This window comes from Alosa pseudoharengus, unplaced genomic scaffold, assembly GCF_046254945.1.
Source record: "Alosa pseudoharengus isolate Yale_2024_CS ecotype anadromous, Long Island Sound unplaced genomic scaffold, YU_APseudo_1.1 YU_APseudo_1.1_scf_7, whole genome shotgun sequence".
Lineage (NCBI taxonomy): Eukaryota > Metazoa > Chordata > Actinopteri > Clupeiformes > Clupeidae > Alosa > Alosa pseudoharengus.
The window spans coordinates 16669630-16688746 of NW_027468859.1; the positions used below are offsets into that span (position 1 = coordinate 16669630).

General features: G+C 41.3%; 1 protein-coding gene across 6 annotated transcripts; it reads right to left on the reverse strand.

Annotated features, from left to right (window-relative positions):
* Nucleotides 1-6104: 6104 nt before the first annotated feature.
* Nucleotides 6105-17492, reverse strand: LOC143109528 (uncharacterized). Of its 6 annotated transcripts, none has more exons than XM_076272291.1 (9): nt 17422-17492; nt 10859-11194; nt 10263-10298; nt 9691-9762; nt 8138-8218; nt 8012-8040; nt 7732-7782; nt 7134-7199; nt 6105-7049 (listed from the first exon to the last, which is right to left on the reverse strand). In XM_076272291.1, exons 1-9 carry the CDS (start codon nt 17486-17488, stop codon nt 6984-6986), a joined length of 804 nt encoding a protein of 267 aa, XP_076128406.1. In that variant the 5' UTR covers nt 17489-17492; the 3' UTR covers nt 6105-6983. The 6 variants fall into 6 exon arrangements, with proteins under 6 accessions (XP_076128406.1, XP_076128408.1, XP_076128405.1 ...); XM_076272293.1 differs by having other exon boundaries at nt 10910-11197; nt 17422-17490; XM_076272290.1 differs by having other exon boundaries at nt 10859-11197; nt 17422-17490.
* Nucleotides 17493-19117: the final 1625 nt, after the last annotated feature.

Sequence of the window (19117 nt, forward strand, 5' to 3'; positions counted from 1 at the left end):
CAAAGAGCTGCTTCAAGGGCCTAACCTCACAAGCTCATTACTGGGAGTCCTGCTGCGCTTCAGAGAGGAACCTGTGGCGTTTATGGGTGATATACAGGCGATGTTCCATCAAGTAAAGGTCGCAGAGGAAGACAGAGACCTTCTCCGGTTTCTGTGGTGGCCGAATGGAGACATCACTCAGGAGCTGAGGCAATATAGGATGACCGTGCACTTGTTCGGTGCAGTATCCTCGCCAAGCTGTGCTAGCTACGCACTGAGGAAAAATGCTGAGGACCACCAGGCGGAGTTCCCTGCTACTGTATGTCAGTCTGTCAAGGAAAACTTCTATGTTGACGACTACTTGAAAAGCTCTGCCACAGAAGCAGATGCCATTCAGACAATCAAGGACCTGACTGCACTGTGCCAGAAGGGAGGCTTCACCCTGGAGAAGTTTGTCAGCAACAGTCGTGGTGTCTTGCAAGCCATTTCATCAGAAAGAAGGGCTAAGGATTTAAAGGAACTGGATCTGGACCGTGACAAGCTGCCAGTAGAAAGAGCTCTAGGTCTACTCTGGTGCGTGGAAACAGACTCATTCCGATTCAAGATCGAATTGAAGCAACAGACACTTACCAGACGTGGTATGTTGTCCACCATCAGCTCAGTATACGACCCTCTGGGTTTTCTGGCCCCAGTCACGCTGCCAGCAAAGATCATGCTACAGGAGCTATGCAGAAAAGGATGCGGATGGGACGATTCCTTGCCACCTGACATCTTATGTCAGTGGAACTCATGGCTGGAGGACTTGGACCTGCTCAACACCTTCAAAATATCCAGGTGTGTCAAACCAGCGACGTATGGCAAGGTTGTCCGAGCCCAACTACATCACTTTGCCGACGCCAGCGAAGCTGGTTATGGGACCGTGACATACCTGAGGATGTTGAATGAGCAAAGTAAAGTACAGGTCTCCTTTCTCCTTGGCAAAGCCAGAGTTACACCATTGAAAGCAGTCACTATACCCCGGCTTGAACTGACTGCAGCAGTTCTCGCTGTGCGGATGGACTCGCTGCTGAAGGAAGAATTGAAGTGGACATTTGAGGATTCGGTCTTCTGGACAGACAGTACTTCGGTCCTCAAATACATCAAGAATGAGGATCGGAGATTTCACACATTCGTGGCCAACAGGATCTCCACTGTCAGAGAGTCATCGGAACCATGGCAATGGAGACATGTCGGTTCCAAAGACAATCCAGCGGACGACGCATCAAGGGGATTGAAGGTGGCAGGCTTCCTGAAGACCAGTAGATGGTGGGAAGGGCCTGCGTTTCTTTGGAGACATGAGGAGGACTGGCCTAACAATGCCTTTGATGTTTCCCTGAGTGCTGATGACAAGGAGGTGAAGAGAGAGGCAGTCACGAATGCAATCAATGTGTGCAATGCTGTTACACCAACTGACCAGCTCATTAGTTATTTTTCTGACTGGAAGAGGCTCAAGAAAGCAGCTGCTTGGTTTCTCCTTTTGAAGGCCGTTCTATTGGAGAAGGCTCGCTGGAGAAACCAGCTGAAGGGGCCTGTGACAATCCAGTCAAGTGCAGCTGATGGCCAAAGTTTCACTGCAACACCCAGGGGTAGCATTCTGACGGTAGACTATCTGCTGGAGGCAGAGAATGCGGTCGTTCGCTATTGCCAGCAGCAGCAGTTCAAGGAGGAGATTGCTGCACTGTCCTCCACAAAGGCAGCAGTGAGTCGGCAAAGTTCTCTATATAAGCTTGACCCAGTCTTGGTCGATGGCCTTGTAAGAGTTAGAGGGAGGCTGAGTAGAGCAGCAATGCCTGAGGAGTCCAAACACCCCGTTATCCTCAGCAAAGAGCAGCACCTCACAGCACTCATCCTCAAACATGTTCACCAGAGCCTAGGTCATGCTGGTCGCACACACACTTTGTCTTCCGTAAGGAAGAAATTCTGGATTACCAAGGCAAATGCAGCTGTCAGGAAAGTAATCTCAGAATGCAGCTTCTGTCAACGCTACAACGGACGTCTCCTGGAACAAAAGATGGCGGATCTTCCAGAAGTGCGGATTCAGCCAGACTTACCCCCCTTCACCAACACGGGGGTAGACTACTTCGGTCCTGTGGAAGTAAGGAAAGGAAGAGGAACTTGCAAGCGGTATGGAGCCATATTTACCTGCTTAGCCAGTAGAGCGGTCCATCTGGAGGTGGCAGTTTCCCTGGAGACCGATGCCTGCATCAACGCTCTAAGGCGCTTCATAAGCAGGAGAGGGCAAGTGACTCACCTGATCTCAGATAACGGTACAAACTTCGTTGGAGCAGACAGGGAGCTTAGAGAAGCAATAGCTGCGCTCAACCATCAGCGGATTGCAGGAGTCCTCTCACAAGTTGGAATACGCTGGAGTTTCAACCCACCAGCAGGCTCACATCATGGTGGTGTCTGGGAGAGGATGATTCGCATGGTGAGAAGGATCCTAAGTTCAGTGGTACGTCAGCAGACACTGGATGATGACTCTTTGCATACAGTGTTTTGTGAGGCGGAAGCTATCTTGAACGACAGACCTCTTACCAATCTCTCCGATGACCCAACCGATCTGGAACCGCTCACGCCCAACCACCTGCTCTTGCTGAAAGGAAAGCCCGCTATGCCACCAGGAGTCTTCGAGCCTCATGACCAGTATGTCAGACGAAGATGGAGGCAGGTGCAATATATTGCGGATTTGTTCTGGAAGAGATGGGTTCGAGAATATCTGCCTTTGCTCCAAGAACGACAGAGATGGAATGAGAAGAAAGGGAATTTGAAAGCTGGAGACATAGTTGTCATCATGGATGCCTCTGCCCCCCGTGGATCTTGGCCACTTGCCAGGGTGCTTGAGGTATTTCCTGATAGGCAGGGCTTGGTACGTTCCGTCAGGTTGCAGACGAAATCTAACATCATTGAAAGAGCTGTGACCAAACTCTGCTTAGTACATGGGGTATAGTTTGAACGTGTTATTGCATTGTACTTATCACTTGGTGTTTTGCTACATTTTGGTTCCTTTTTGTTTTCATTTATTTGAATTGTTGTGTCTGCCTACCATCAGCAATTAGGGGCCGGTGTGTAGGAGCCAAAATGTATGGTGTCTTTTTTGAGTGCAATGTTTTTGTGTTCCACTGGGTGGCGCATATTCATTACCAATTTGTCATGTATATAGGTAGGAATAACGTGTTGCTGGTTAGGTGTCCGACCCGGAAGAGCAAAGGGTTTTGAACGCTAACGCTGCACTAAGGAGTGAAACGCTATGCATGCTCACTCCGGTTGACTGGTGAATACTTTGCCTTATCTATTGTTATGGACTCATGTGGAATAAATGGATCACCTTGATTCAACTTGAAGACCGTTTACAGGCGTTTGTTTTTTATTCACAGTAAGTCAAAAGAGTAGCACAGCAACTAACTTCAGGTAACATCTAGCGCGTCAGCCTAGCTACTACCCGAGTCAGTGACACCTCAGTAGTTCCGTATTAGAACAGAACTCCTTTAACATTAAGTTCATCAGTATTTATGTTGGCTGTGCTCTTCCAAATGTGCATTTACACTTATACCCAGCGCTGTATTTCAGAGTGTTATATAGAGCAGAAAACATGAAGAGCAGTAAAAAAAGAGGATAGTTATAGATATTGCAAATTTCCATATGGTTTCACCCCATTTCCTGTTTTGACCAAGTAGTCGGCTCATACTGTGCTGATATTTTGATCACACGGGGCTGAACTAGCTTTTAAAGTTACTCACTGTGTATTTCTAGCTATGTTTTCTTGAAAACTCATATTTCAATGATTGATGTTAAACGTTCTGGCTTGCTAGCTGTATTGTATTAACATAATGCATAAGGGCCTAGGTGAACCATTGGATGAAGTATGTTTATTGTTTAAAGTATGTGACCTGTCCTTACCTGTAGATGTCATATAGCCCAAGGCACAGTTGATCTCTGCATGCTTGAATCATTGATATAAAAAAGCAAATAAATTATTATGTAGTTCCGTTGAAATGCTTAAATGTTAATGCTTTGGATAAATGCACCTGCCAAATTAATACATGTAAATGTAACCTATTGTAGGAGTTCCCCTTTTCATCAGTTTTCAACAAAATGGGTAAGTTGCTGATTTAGTAAAGGTGTATCGGAAAGGGTTCCTAGGTCCTGATAAGCTACAAAGTGTTACAATACCAGGTGTTCCGGGTGTGTGTCGGTGTAGACCTACTTTGGGCCCTATTTTGCACCCTGGCGCATGGCATAAAACTCGTTTCCACCCGGCGCAAAGTTTATTTTCTTATTTTGCACGTTTATTTTTTTAAAAATGTGCCCAGGAGTGTGGCAATTAACAACCTAGGGAGTGGCCTAGCACATTGTCTAAAAATCGCTACTGTACACCACCTAAAACGCATTACGCCACTGACCAAGAGAAACCTGGTTAGAAGTCTATGGCGAGTTGTTTATATGTTATTTTAAGAGCGTCATATTGGCGGGTGCACAACGCACCATCCTTCTATCCTCGAACGCGCACCAGTGCACTAGAAATTACACGATTAGGCTACAATGGGAAACATGATTAGAATAACGATATTACGAAATACATCTTACAATGCATTTGCAAATTGGTAATGACTGTTAAAAGTGATTAGGCAAGAGCACAGCTGAAGACGCACTATCACAAGCAATTCCTCTGCAGGATAAACGTTGTTTTATTCAGTCATTCGAAAAATATTAGGGTTAGTGTTGCTTTTTCCAGCCTATGTTTTCGATGGTAACCCATTGTCAGTCAATAGTGAAAGTAAGTTACTGCGTATAACTGTCTTGTTGTTGACTGACACCATGGTGAAGTTAGTTTGACTTTGCCAATGAGTTCAAATAATAGACGAGTGCAAATGTGTAAAGGCTATGCTAGGTTTTAGTAAAGCAAAAAAAGGTTTAGTGGAATGACTGTTCCATACGGTCTCACAAGCAGACTCCTTCAAATGCGCCGTTGACTGTCAAAATACCGATGCATTCTTTGACGTCGTGCTTTGCACCGTTAAAGGGAATGACCGATGTCATTCTTATTGGTTTAAATGATGTTACACCCCAAACACACCCATGACTGATTAAGAAACTTAGGAACACCTTGTTGCACCATGCGCTCGACATTAATAACAAAAACACTCCCAATGTGGGCTGGACACCCTAGTAAATTTGAATAATATTTTTGTCATGATAGGACCCCTAGTATGTTGGCTACTCTAAAATTACATATTTTACCTTAGAGTCTACTTTTTAAGTCATAAAGTCTACTTTAGTATGTGTATGTGTGTGTCTGTGTGTTCCTGACCTTCCTCCAATACAGATGTCAGACTCTCATCACAGCAGCTTATGACCCCACCTTGTGGTGATTCAATCACATGCAAGTACTGTATGTGTGGAATGTGCATGTACAAAATCTTTACATTATTCATTATGCTTACATTATGCAAATATGCATGCTTAATGCAATGGTATCTGCTGGCTCTAGTGTTTGAGTTTTCTGTAAGTGATTAAACCATATTACCACATCTTACCATCATAAGAGCAGTTATAAGAAACAAAGTGAGTTGATTCACTCTGATTGTTGGCATGGTTACTTGCATCCTGTTGCTGCAATCATGACAGTATCAGTTGTATACAACAGAAGAGAAATAAGGAGTGATGTGTTGGAACCCCCCAATTTCATAACACTTATAATGATATGATGACATGACAAACCAATGTTAGGAGTATAAAGGTCTGAAATACATTATGTTCAGTTTGTTTTGCCATTATTAAAGAGAATTTAATGATGACAAGTTATGTTTTCCCTGTTAAAATATATCAATCATTGTAAAACAAGGATGTGTTATTAAACTACCATTATACCAAAGCAAGATCACATTGCATGTGAACTGGTGATCATGTGCTACACGTCTTGTCTTTTAACTCTCCTTATTCCTTTTTCATCATAAGTATCACTTATTTGCAGAGATGGCCTGAATACACTGGACAGTGGCATCATCTGCTGGTAAAAGCAGAAACAACAGGGGCTCTGCTAAACCGGACAGCAAGACGAAGCAGCAAGAAGACATGGGAACCAAAGGCAGATTTCCAATATAGAATTTCAATCAATCAATCAACCAACCAATCACCTTACAATATCAAGAGAATGCATTTTACAGAGAGCTCAGTTGGATCAGATTTGCAGATGGTTGTTGATGTCATCATTGTAGTTCACTTCTCTCTAAGACTTAAATCGACTTTCACTCCATACACCAAACACTTCCTAAGAAGACTAGGGTGAGTGTGTGAGAATTCCTGTGCATGTGAAGTATTGGCAATATAGGCAAATCTGACAGCCGAGTGCATTACCACCACCTTTAGCCTCGTTCTGGCCACCGGGTGAATAAGGCGAATAGCTTTTAGCGGCTTAAAAGCCAGAGAATGCATGAAATAACAACCAGTTATCTAGGTTAATGGGGAAAGGTAGAGGTGACTTGCAACTTCGTCTGAAGTAACCTAATAATGTCAAGGCCGTGCCTTGTTGACTCAGAGGCATGGATCTACCGCGCATCAAATTAACCTAAAAGAAAGTCTTCTGTTTAATCAATAAGAGGGATGCTGTCTTGATGCTTCAGAAATCGGTTTGTATCCATTTAAAAATCCATTCACTTATATCCAAACTCGTTTACATGACATGCGGTGTGACTAATATTTGATGCTTCCTGCTGACTGTCGCGAGACGACTGGTCGCTGACACCATAATGCAGTGCAATATGGATAAACTGTGTTGCACAGGCCAGGTTCAACAATATGAAACTAACAATATGAAATTATAGACAATTGTAAAACAACATTAATTTAGAATTGTTTGAGAATGGTATGCTATTTAAAGATGGATAAATGCAATTTAGAGGTTGATAAATGCAAATTAGAGGTGTGTAAACACTATTTCCGAAGTTCAGGAGGTGTGTTAACGGCGTTTACGTGTGTTTAGCCTCCACTGCATCCCTGGGTGTGCTGTAGATCACAGTGTCTACAGGTGACTTCTGCAAAAAGAAAGAAAATAAAACATATCACATACTGAGGAGCATCACAAGAAAGACAGACTGACATCATTACTGATAACTTACTCTGGCATGCTTTGTGTGTGCTTGGTTGAGGTGTTCAATAGATGCATAGTGTTCTGTGTTCTGATCCTACACATTGAAAGATGTTTATAGGGTTAGCATTCATGTTCTGAGAAGATGTATTGCTTCATTACTACTGGTTAGGAAGGCACCAGGCAGAGAGCCACATATAACGGAAGGTCAGCATAGCCCCACCTAAAATATGTAGCCTACATTTGCTTCCTCACCCAAGACAACCACATCACCTATGAACCTACAGGTATGCTCAACATCATAACAGTCAACATAACCGACAGGGACAACACTGGATCTCTACATACTGTAAGTTTGTTCAGAAACGTGAACGTGAGTTGAACGTGCTAACTAAGCATGCAATGGCTATCTATGTTGCTCATGTCTGACAGGCTGGGAGTGAGGAAGCTGATTATCTCGGATTGTCTTGGTTTTTTGCAGGGCGCAATTAACATTATGACAAGGTAGATTTGTTTTTTCTTTAAACGACAAAAATGTTTAGTATGTCTACTGCTGATATAACTGACATTTTGTGTGTCACAAACAAGTGTTATGTTGTACATGCTATAGGGGTTAGGTACTGACTCACATTAGCTGGAGGTTGTTCAGACTCATTGACTCTCATCTCGCTGCTATCATCCTGACAGAGGAAGAGAGAACAAAATGTTGATTTCTGATGATATTTAACAACAATTCACCTTTAATTAAACCAACAGCGAGAATCAGCAGTGACATATCCCACCGTTGAGAGTCTGTATTGCTTTGGATAAAAGTGTCTGCTAAATATCAGTCAGATTCAACTTTAACAGTAACAGGGTCATGACTGGGGAAAAAATATATTAATGACATTGTGCATGATTTTTACTCACAACATTGTTTTGTGTCCTCCTTTCAGAATCTGAAATTTGAACAAAGTGTTTTTAAAAGCAGATGGTGTTTACATGACCTTTTCAGTGTCGATAGTAGTATTGTTAGGTTAGCAGTAGACCACTCACTTGCTCTTTTTTTGCAGATCACCACTATAACTATTATGGCTGATAAGAGGCTGGCAACAAAAGCCCCTACAATCAGGGAGACTGCAAGAGAAAGACACATTCAGAATTATTGGCCAGGTTTGCGTAAACAAAACAAGGAATTTGACTCCGGTTAATCTTTGCTCTCAAAAAAAAAGTACGGCTGGGGATGTCCGCCTCCTTGTTGTCCGTGTCATGGTTGCCATGGTCGTGGTCACCTCAACAGGCACAGGCAAGATCGAGAGGGTAGGAATAGTGCAATATCAGTATAGATTAAGATTTAAGATTTCAATATGAATATAGTGAAAGGCAGTTCAATGCAATGATAATGTATTAACAACAATATTGTATTGTAGGATTGTAAGAAGTATACATGAGGTAGATGAGCAGAACAGTGTTGATGACTTTATTCAGTGTAAGGGCGGGGGCTATTTCTCAGCGTTCAACAGAGTGGCTGCTTGGGGGAAGAAGCTGTCTTTGTGTCGGCTGGTTTTGGTGAACAGTGCCCTGTATCGCCTACCAGAGGGAAGGAGGTTGAACAGTTTGTGACCAGGATGTGAGGGGTCTGCTGAAATTTTTGCTGCCCTTTTCCTGACCCTGGACCGGTACAGGTCCTGGATGGAGGGAAGGTCAGCTCCAATGATCCTCTCTGCCCTAATTGTCCGTTGCAGTCTGGCCCTGTCCCGTTTGGTTGCTGACCCAAACCAGACAGTGATGAAGGTGCAGATGACAGACTGAATGATGGCTGAATAGAAAGTGGTCAGCAGCTCCTTCGGCAGATTCAACCCTACACATCCGGATCATTTCTTATAATGGCATGGTGGTCTTTGGCACAGAGGGTATTGTTGTATATAGATATATAGGTTTTGTTTTAAATGTAGCCAAGATGGAAGCAAATGTTGCTGATAGAAAAATGGCTTTTACATTTTATAATAATTTTGTGTGTAAATGAATACTGATTTTGTGTATATAGGCTAGTGAATTGTATAAAACCTTTGTCACAAACCTTTACAAGCTAATCTTTTTATGTATTAAGGTGCAGTGCTGTTATTATCTTACAGACAGAACAGTGTATCATATATGAGCAACTTAGCATACAACTGGATCCATCTGGAGGTAAATAATTCTATTTATAGTATGTTGACTGTGGTCATTCTTTGACACTCATACACTTATGACATGTAGCAATTCTGAAAGAAGCAACATTTGAACATAACACTGGAGAATTTTAACTGGAGACTCAAACATGTAGGAAGCGGATATGTAGAAAATAAGCAAGTTAGATGAAAGGGTTACACTTTACTTGAAGGTATCTACATAAGAGTGACATGACACTTTCATGAACATGACATAAACATTATAAACAAGTCATAAACGTTTATGACATAACGCTTCTGTCACCTGCTTCTGTCAAGTGTCCTTCGGTTTTTGTCATGACAAGTTAGTGTCAGGGTTATGATAGTGTCATGTCACTCTTATGTAGAAGTGTTACCGATGAAAGTATCCATTTTAATATTGAGTAGAATATAGCTTACCTGTATGATCTTTCAGGATTAGCGATAGTGTGGTCGTGCTATCTGTGATGGTTTCAGAAGTTGATGTTGATGCTACAGAGAGGAAAGTGGAGCATTAACAAAATTTTAAAGGACAAATCCTACTTTTTTCTTTTCAAACTTCACTTTATTTTAGCATAACATCCATGTTTGCTGGCATTAGACGGTTGAAGTTATCAGAACACTCTGGACCCTAATTTAAATGGTGGATAAAGTCATCCAAAGAGTAAAGTATAGCCATCACATGGCATGTGGGAGGATTAAGCTGACTCATATATATTTGTGCTTTGGTCTTACCCATAGTGTTAACTTAGCAAGTTGATTTTGCCTTGTGATTAAATAAGCTTTAAATATAAGACTTTGCCCATCATTCCAATTAGGGCCATCATAGTCCAAAAGTACATTTATGAGTATGACATAAGATGGATACAGGGACGTTTGTTCTGAGCACACCTTCTGGACATCAGTTTGTGGTAAAAATGTACTAATATTTGTTTGAAACAAAAAAAGACCTGGCGATCATTGAAGTTGTGGTGCATTGTGGATTGCATTACCTAATATGGTTGGGAATGCTGAGGTGGATTTTGAGTCTGAGAGGAATAAAGGGGAGAGCTTTGATGAAATTAATAGATAATTGGAAAGTGACATGAGAAAACGTGGAGTAGCTGAGAGAGTAGAGTATTACACTGATGACTTCATGGATCTATTTTGTTGTTGTAGGATCGAATCCAGTTGAACATGTTTTAAACATGTCTTTCATCCAAGTGGCTGTAGTGTAGACATAGTTCGAAAATGCAACTTGAAAACCAGCAGTAGCCTAATATGTTTGTGCATGTGGTGAACACAGCGCATGCACATGAAAGGAAACCAGCTGGAATAGAATTACAAACCAGGAGGGACACAACAACTGGGATGCAGTGTCTGTTAAAAACATTTAAAAAACTATATGTGTTTGTAAACTGCCAGGCTGAGCATATTATATTGATATATTATTTATATATATATATATATATATATACACGAGGTTTCCACTTCGCGTCGGGGCCGTTTTACAACCTCGACCGTGCATTAATTTCTGTGAACAGACCACCGTGTCGTCCATTATCCCTTAGCCTACATATCAAGTTGATCGAGTTTGACAAATGCATACTTTGAAGAACTGCTAGATAAACTGGAGCATCCCCTCCCTCTTTTTGTCCACCTTCTTTCGGGAACTGTTGACATGTGTAAAGTCCAGCATCCTCAGTGGTTACATCAGTAATATTCAAAGAACAGTCAGATTCCACCATAAGTCTCTTTGATCGATTTGTTGGTGAATCTTGTTTGACTTGTCCATGGCCAACCTCTTCAATAGTTCCATCATGACCAGCACTGTTGTAGATCCATGTAGTTGAGGAACAGTCTTCGTCAAGCACATTATTGCAGGGAAGGGTTATGTGCCCCCCAGCACTGGAGAAAACAGTGGGAGTGACATCTCCTTTGACACCTGCTGAAGGAAAACATGATTACAGCTGACATGAAAAAGTAGAGGCACCGACAGTATTACCATTCTGGCACTCTTTTGTATTTTGTATTTTATTATTATTTTGGTATGTACTTTTTAAGTTACGCTTTCACTCTAACGATGGAGGATCTGTCCAGTGGGGATGTGACACAGGAAGTAGTGTTTGTTTATATTAATGTTTAAATTTATAAGCAGACAAAAAGATGTATGTTATCTTTTAACCAAGGACCAAACGAAACATGTCTGAGAGGTATCTCACCCCTATCATCAGTATTCCCAGAGAACAGAGAAATGTAATGCCCTCCACTTTGTTTATTTTTAGTTTTCGGAGCCTGGGCTTACGGAGCCCGGGAAGGGTCACATTGGTAAATATTTTTAGGTCACGTTGGTAAATATTTTTAGACCGCACTATTGCGTTCCTTCGCAATAGTTTTGCGTTCCCATGAAATACTTTTGCGTTCCCTCGCAATACTTTTGCGTTCCCTCGCAATACTTTTGCGTTCCCTCACAATAACTTTTGCGTTCCCTCGCAATACTTTTTGTATTCCCTCGCAATAACTTTTGAGTTCCCTCGCAATAATTTGTGTTCCCTCACAATAACTCTATGCTGCTGCTTCCTCAGTGAGCCGTGCCACATCCCATGTCGAATTGGACAAACGATACTTTAAAATCCTCACTTTAATGTTACTGTGTGAGGTTGGCAACTATAGTTATGCCAGTTCATAACGAGCCTCACAGCTGTGCAAGTTGCAGCAACTATTTCTCCTCTCACGGATCCCGTTCTCTCGTGAATCCATGTTGCCGTCTGCTGTGTGTGTGTGTGTATGTGTGTGTGTGTGTGTGCATTGAGTTAGCCTACCCTCTCCCCACCTCTCCCCCCACTAGATCCCACTCACTCACTGTGCGCTCTGATATGACACTGACCATGAACTAACGTGCTGACAGCGCTGCGTGAATGGGGACTGAAATGTATGGAGCCCAAGTTGAAACTGCAAAGCAACAGAAGAAAAATTATCCTGAGGAACTCAGGAAAAGGTATTGCGAGGGAACGCAAAAGTTGTTGCGAGGGAACGCAAAAGTATTGCGAGGGAACGCAAAACTATTGAGTGGGAACGCAAAACTATTGCGAGGGAACGCAATAGTGTGGTCTAAAAATATTTACCAACGTGACCCTTCCCGGGCTCCGTATGGGCTGCCTACAAAGACCCTTTTTTTACAGTGTACTCACGGAATGGGCAGCTAGCAGTCGTGAGCAGATGATTGCTGGATGTGACAAAAAAAATGTTATGGGCTTAAAATTGTGTTAAATTCCTGACTGCACCTTTAATAATAATAATCAAGGAACATTGCGAACGTACCATGGGCCCAGCAGCACAATATCACGCAGAACCTGAAAATAGTCCCTGTAACTTCCAGCAACAAGTTTGAGCTGCAGCAGATTATTACGCCGGGATGAGAGTATAGTTCCATGTCAAATCAGCCTAGAAGATCGCCACGTTTCATTTTCCGTTAGTCTTATTACACTTTCTAACTTGAGAAGAGACAAGTTTTAAATAGGAAAATGACGGGAAATCACTTTTAAGTAGGGTGATTTGGGTTTGTGAAAAAGAGGACACTTCAGCGGGGGGGCATGTGTCAACAGACATGGTGACTATGTATGATAATGAGCTTTATTGGCCGGTCCAACGCTAACAGAAAAATACTGCCTCAAAAGACTATTTTGAACACTTGAAAGTTTTAAATGTGCAAAAACAATAATTCCAATAAAAGCAGGGCTATTGAGCTCAAATACGCACAAGAAACATTTGGATGGCGACCCATCTTTAATGTTGCATATCTCTAAATTTGATCCAAGGTGTTTCTGAAAATACAAACTGAATCTTTTACAGTAGCTCTATAATTTTGACAATCTGTTTTAGAACTTAATAATCCTGACCTGTGAAAACAGTTGTGTTGATGGGGACTGATGTGGATATGTTGTCCATTTTCTTATATCTATTCAATCATCATGTCTGGTCTTATTATTAGGCCTACCTCTTTTCAATCCATTATTATTAGATATTTCTTTTGTAAAGAAATAGGCCTACAGCTATCCCAGATGTGATGCCAACATATTTAATTCACCTAAATATAGGCTACAGTCAGGGGCGGAGCTACGTGGTGGCCAGGGGGGGCCACGGCCACCACTGGTCAAAGCTTGGCCACCCTGCTGGCCCCCCCAGCTCCGTTCAGTGAAAAGTAAAAAAGAAAAAAATAATTGCTGCCGTTTTCGACGGCACTTTGCCAACACTTTGCAAAGCAGGGACTGAACCAATTACTGCACTCTATCTACGACCATGGCCCAGTCAGGAAGTGTAGCCCACGGTTGTGATCAAATCGTGATAGGCATAGTGCAGCAGCAGCAGCGGGACAATTCAAGTCATCTGTTAAAAACACTGACTACTACTTAAACTCATGCAGTAACAACATGAGTTGATGATGAGTTGGAACATTAATGCTAATAAGATGTTAGAATGTGTCACGAATCATAGCCAAGTGAGCTGCGTTGGGCTGTCCTTAGGTAGGCTCTGACATTGACGTGTGGGGCTGATCAGAAATAATCGGATGCCTGTGGTAACGCTGTTACAAAAATATTTCGATAAAATTTGGGTGAAATGCAAGCATATTAGGCACATATCATGGCTCCAATAAAAGTAGGCTAATGGGGCCTAGGCTAGGCTACTTTATATAAAAAAACATAATTTGCTGACTGCGTGTTGTTCTTGCCATAGCTGGTCATGCAGAGGCTGCTTTGCCTGAGTTCTTTGTTACATTGCTCCAGAACTGTTCATCGCAGCGAGATGAAACTTAAATTGCGTGACAGAGCAGAAGTGGGGCTTTCCAACGAGACTAAACTCTTGCCTGTGCGATCAAGTATGAAAACAATAAAAAAAATCATGAAATTAAATCAAATTGATTCATAGTTTACCTGCGCACCCATTAGGCTACTCTCGTTTGAATTACTCGCGAACCCGTGATCGCATAGATATGCCACGCATGTCAGATGAAAGAGGAGATACAGAGCTATCATTTGATACCAAGTACATCCTTCTGGGTTATTAAACAGACGAAATGACATCAAAATAATAACTTCATATAGCTCCACTTACCCCACGTTTTTGTGCGTTGTAGTGGCAAGGCATGTTCATAATCCAACGCTATCATGTGTTTTCTCTATGGCAAAGTATGTTCATAATGCGGTTTTGAGATCCCAGCAAATTCCTGCATGGCATCCAATTCGAGACTCACATTGCATCCCAATTTATTCGACAAAAAAACACCTTTTTGCCTTCACTTTGCTCATGACAATGCAGTAAAAAGTTGTTTTAGAATCATCATGAGTGTACACACAGAACATGCAAACTCGGGTTCAGTCAGGTCAGATCAGTTCGTGTCACAGATATGGAGCGCAAAAAGGGCATTTTTCATTACTAAATAAAAATGGCATTTATTTCAGTCTAGGGTTCTAAGGGTAAATTTCTTAATTCAGAGCCATGTTACTTACAGCCAAGTACTTAGAGTGGATATCAGAAAGAAATATAGTTTGGCCATCAGTATAAGATTAAATATCTGAATACAATATTTGTAGTATTTATTATTGTTCTTTAACATCATTTGAATAAGACTGATTAAGTAAGGTGCATTATCATAATGTACTTTTTTATAGCATTGGCTTATGGAAAATGATTTGGAGTGGACAACAAACTGACCTGTGTATCAGTGTTGGCTTTACACAATTTATTACCATTATTAAAATAGGCTATCCTAATCTTCAAAACTTTTTGAGTAGTTTTTAAATAGTAGTTTTGATTCCCAAGTGCCACCCCAATAAAAAGTCTGGACCCAGCTGGCCCCCCCTATAAAATAATCCTGGCTACGCCCCTGGCTACAGTAGATAGAGGATTATTGACATCTGCTGTTGTCAGTGTGCAGGCTATCCCTTGGTTCCCAAAGACTGGATCGCGACCCACGGGTGTGTCGCAGGAGATTTTATTTGGGTCGCCAGCACAATTTATGTTGTGTAATAGGCCTAGCTTATACCATTTAACCAGGAAAGCTATCAGTTTTCTATTAGGATATAGTTTGTTTACCACAGTGACGGCCCTAGAATAGCTCTGAAACTGGGGGCGAACGCGTCACAGAGGGGGCAGCGTGCATCTCACTCGCAAAAGGAAACATTTCTGTGGGGCGCCTGCTTTGGACCTCGCAGTTGCAAAATGCAAGGGACATGAATCAGCATGAACATTAAGGGACATGAATCAGCATGAACATTAACGGACAACTAAAGCAGACATCCTATACCGGGCATGGCTTTTCAATTTGCGTCATAGGCTGATAGTTTCGATTGTAGATGCACTCTTTAAAGTTAATAGCAGCCTGCTCACATTCCTTATTATTTCGGATTTAAAATGCACACCAATGCATTATATAAGGCTACAATTTAAATGGACATTTTAAAAGCTATTATTCCTCTTGTTTTCCACCTCGCAAACTGTATTATCTTTTGGCTATTGTGCAAAAGCCTCTTATTCTGAAATTTATTCATTTCACATTATTACGATAACATAGCTTGTCACAACACCAATACACAGCCTCAGTATAAGGCCTGTAAACAAGCAAACGTTTAACTTGCGGATTCAACTTTCCAAAGAAACCTCCAGTAATAGGCTACAATATAACGATTTGAGTTATTTGCTGTTTACATCGGAATTAACGCTGTTATGGATCCATTTGTCTGCAATGCAACGCAGCCTAGTACAACATCTCTCTTTAGATATACAGGAACAGCTTACTGTGTTGAAGATTGACGATTGCGTAGAATGCAAGAATATCCCCAAACTCTCAGATGCGCATTAAAACGTTATCTTTTAGGTAACTTTCTACGCTGATGGTGCTCAAAATGCAACACAACTGTGTTCAAAGCAGGATGAGGAAAACCTGAGGTTGTGTGTTTTTACAAAACTGAGCGAGAATTGTATAGCTTTGAAAATATTTAACATTGTTTAATGTATAATTGAGATTGCAGAGGTGTGGGAAACTGACATCACCAATCCCTGTAATAGTAGTGGTAGTAGGCCAGACCTAGGCGCTATTATGTATACATATGGCAGTGTAGAATGGTTAGGGGGTGCATATAAAAGTTTGAGAACCTGTGGCCTAAAACAATATTGGTGGTTGCATGTTAGATCTGAAGTGAAATGGGTCGCGATGGTCTGTCATTTTTAAAAAGTGGGTCCCCAGAAAAAAAGTTTGGGAAACACTGCCTTAAAGGCAGTTTAAAGGGATAACCAAAGTGCAGTTTCCTACCCGAAACTAGAAAGTTCCTAGGTCGGCAATCGTCTAGAGAAGGCCGCTCAGACAATGGCAGAAGTGCCGTTCGTCATGTTATATTTTTTACAGTCTATGGTTATGAGGTTATGTGCCATCAAAATCATTTTGGAGATGTAATGTTAAGGTCGAAAAACTCTGTCACTTTAGCTGATGAGCTCTCACCCCTCGCTGCCGTTCGATGCTTTGCTGAACATTGTGTAGCCTACCCGTAGGTCGTTGGCACCTTTATTTGCGACCAACACGTAAGTGCCTGCTTTGCAGGTTAGGCACTCAGCTTCATGTTGATATCGACCGAGACAAAAACATGAACATTTACGTTTGAATTCGTCAGTGAACTTGCACTAAACAAGGAAGTTTGCGCTATTGAGGTGACTGACTGACCAATTAAATGTTTACAGAGATTAGGCCTACTATCGACCAATGACGGTAGCTAAGGTCAGGCTCAACATCCTACACTTTCCACTCAATGCAAAGCGAACTGTAGGGGGAGGGCGTGACTAGTATGTGAATAAAAAAGACATAGATATATCTATGAATGAAAGAGAGAGCAATGCAAATTCGCTGTAAACACGTTCAATAACAAAATCCAGGACGACTTTGAAATTCCGCCCGGACACATTTTTAGGTTTCAAAAAGAAGACATGTCCTGGCAAAAGAGGACGTCTGGTCACCCTACTTTTAAGCATAATGCTAGCAGGTGAGATGACTCTCTTCTATAATTTTATGCTGTGAACAACTATTGAATGTTATGGTCATTACCAGCAAAGCAGCAGATGTAGCAGTTTAAAGCAATTGCATGTTTGGAGAGGTGTTGGCAAAGATATTTAGTTTTACTCTACCTTTACATGCACAGTCTGAGAAGATCAGTAAGACCATTAGAACACAGAGCTTGGCTGCCATCTCCATTGCCTTCCCTTTTCTGTTGTGTGTTTGTGCTGAAGTTGTAACTGAATCTGACTCGGCATCAGTTTCACTTCTGCATTAGTATGATCATGACTGATTCCATATACTGATGTTTTGTCTGGAAGTGTCTTGAAATGTTTTAAGGAACTAAGCAGTGCAACAAAATTGGCTACTTGCATCATCAGTGCAATTGTGTGTTTTAAGAAATACTTGCCATTTGGTACTCTATATAAAGATAAGCACAATGGACAGCATAGTTCAGGCAAAGGCTAATGCATGTTCAAGGTGGTAATGGGGCTAAACTGCACAGTCTATGAGTATAATTTTAAAATGCATTAGCACATTATATCTACATATAGTCACTATATCTGTGTGAGTATGAATATGAAATGTAGGCCCAAATTATGATTGACTGACTCGGAAATACTTGACTGTTCCTTCCCTTTTTTGACTTTATATGGAATGCATATGTTATTGTAAGGGAACGCAAACTATTGCAAGACCAATAAAAAATGTGCAGTTACTTTTGCTTTATTACCACCATGAGAGTTCCAGGGCTCTGTAAATTAAAGATAATGCACACAGCAATGTCACCCATTTCATGAATGTATTTCTTATTTATTTATGTAAGTCATCTGTTCATGTCACAAAAGGGAACATGAGGGAAATGTTGCCTTATCAATACACACAGCATATATTCACATACTACAACATTTTCATATGCTGACACACCCTTACACTAAGAGAAATTCATTTCACAAGCTAACTCCAGTTAAGCGCCTTATCAAAGTATTTCAACAGCTATAGTCAAACACTAAAGATTAAACATGCAAGGGGAAAAACATATAATAGAATAACAAAAACTCATTTAACTGCCATACGAGCAGAATAAAGGTTGTAAACGATGTGCCAGTCCTCTAAGTGTTTCACTTCATGTCTCAACAAAGTAAGTTTTGCCTTAATAAAACATCTTTATGTGTCTTTAGGTCTTTGCTATATAACCCACATGAAAAAATTAAAGATGTTTATGATGGCAGAACATATTTTGTTGAGATATGAAGTGGATGGGGGTGATACAGGGAAGACCTAAAGACAACTAAAATTGGAGATCTCAAAACATGTAGAACACATGAAGAGTAACTTCATTTATATGAATCTATGAATTTTAATTTACTTTGTACACACAGGCTATCAAATCCATGTCAGGGCCAGTTCTCCCTATAGGCTAATTAGCGTGAAGTTAGCTAAGAGTTCGCTGGGATAAAATGTCTTTGTCCAAAGGTCTTAAGAGTAAAGTTGACGATGAAAATAAAGTCTTTAAAGAGGAATGGAAAGAGAGTTTTGCGTTCATTTTACCTGGCTTCAAAAATGCAAAACCGGTGTGTCTGATTTGCAAAGAATCTGTCTCTGTTTGCAAAGAATATAACATCAGACGGCACCACGAGACAAAGCATGGTAATTTCAAGGTTGCCTATCCACTGCAAACAGAGGCACGAAGTCCAAAATTGTAGCGTTGGCACAAGGCTATGCACAGAGCAGCAGGATCCTATCGTGAGGTTTCACCTTGCAACAGAGAGCGTCAAGTGCGAGCTTTTTAAAGAAGTGTTGGAGGAATTGGCTGTTGACAAGTCC

Bases quoted from the DNA above. Each gene is read 5' to 3' on its own strand.
- LOC143109528 (XM_076272290.1), bottom strand. From the start codon at position 17,488: ATGGAGATGGCAGCCAAGCTCTGTGTTCTAATGGTCTTACTGATCTTC. The intron at 8,219-9,690 runs GTAAGCTATATT...TTTCTCTTGCAG, and splicing joins AATCCTGAAAGATCATACAG to TCTCCCTGATTGTAGGGGCT. The intron at 7,783-8,011 runs GTGAGTAAAAAT...TTCCTCTGTCAG, and splicing joins GGAGGACACAAAACAATGTT to GATGATAGCAGCGAGATGAG.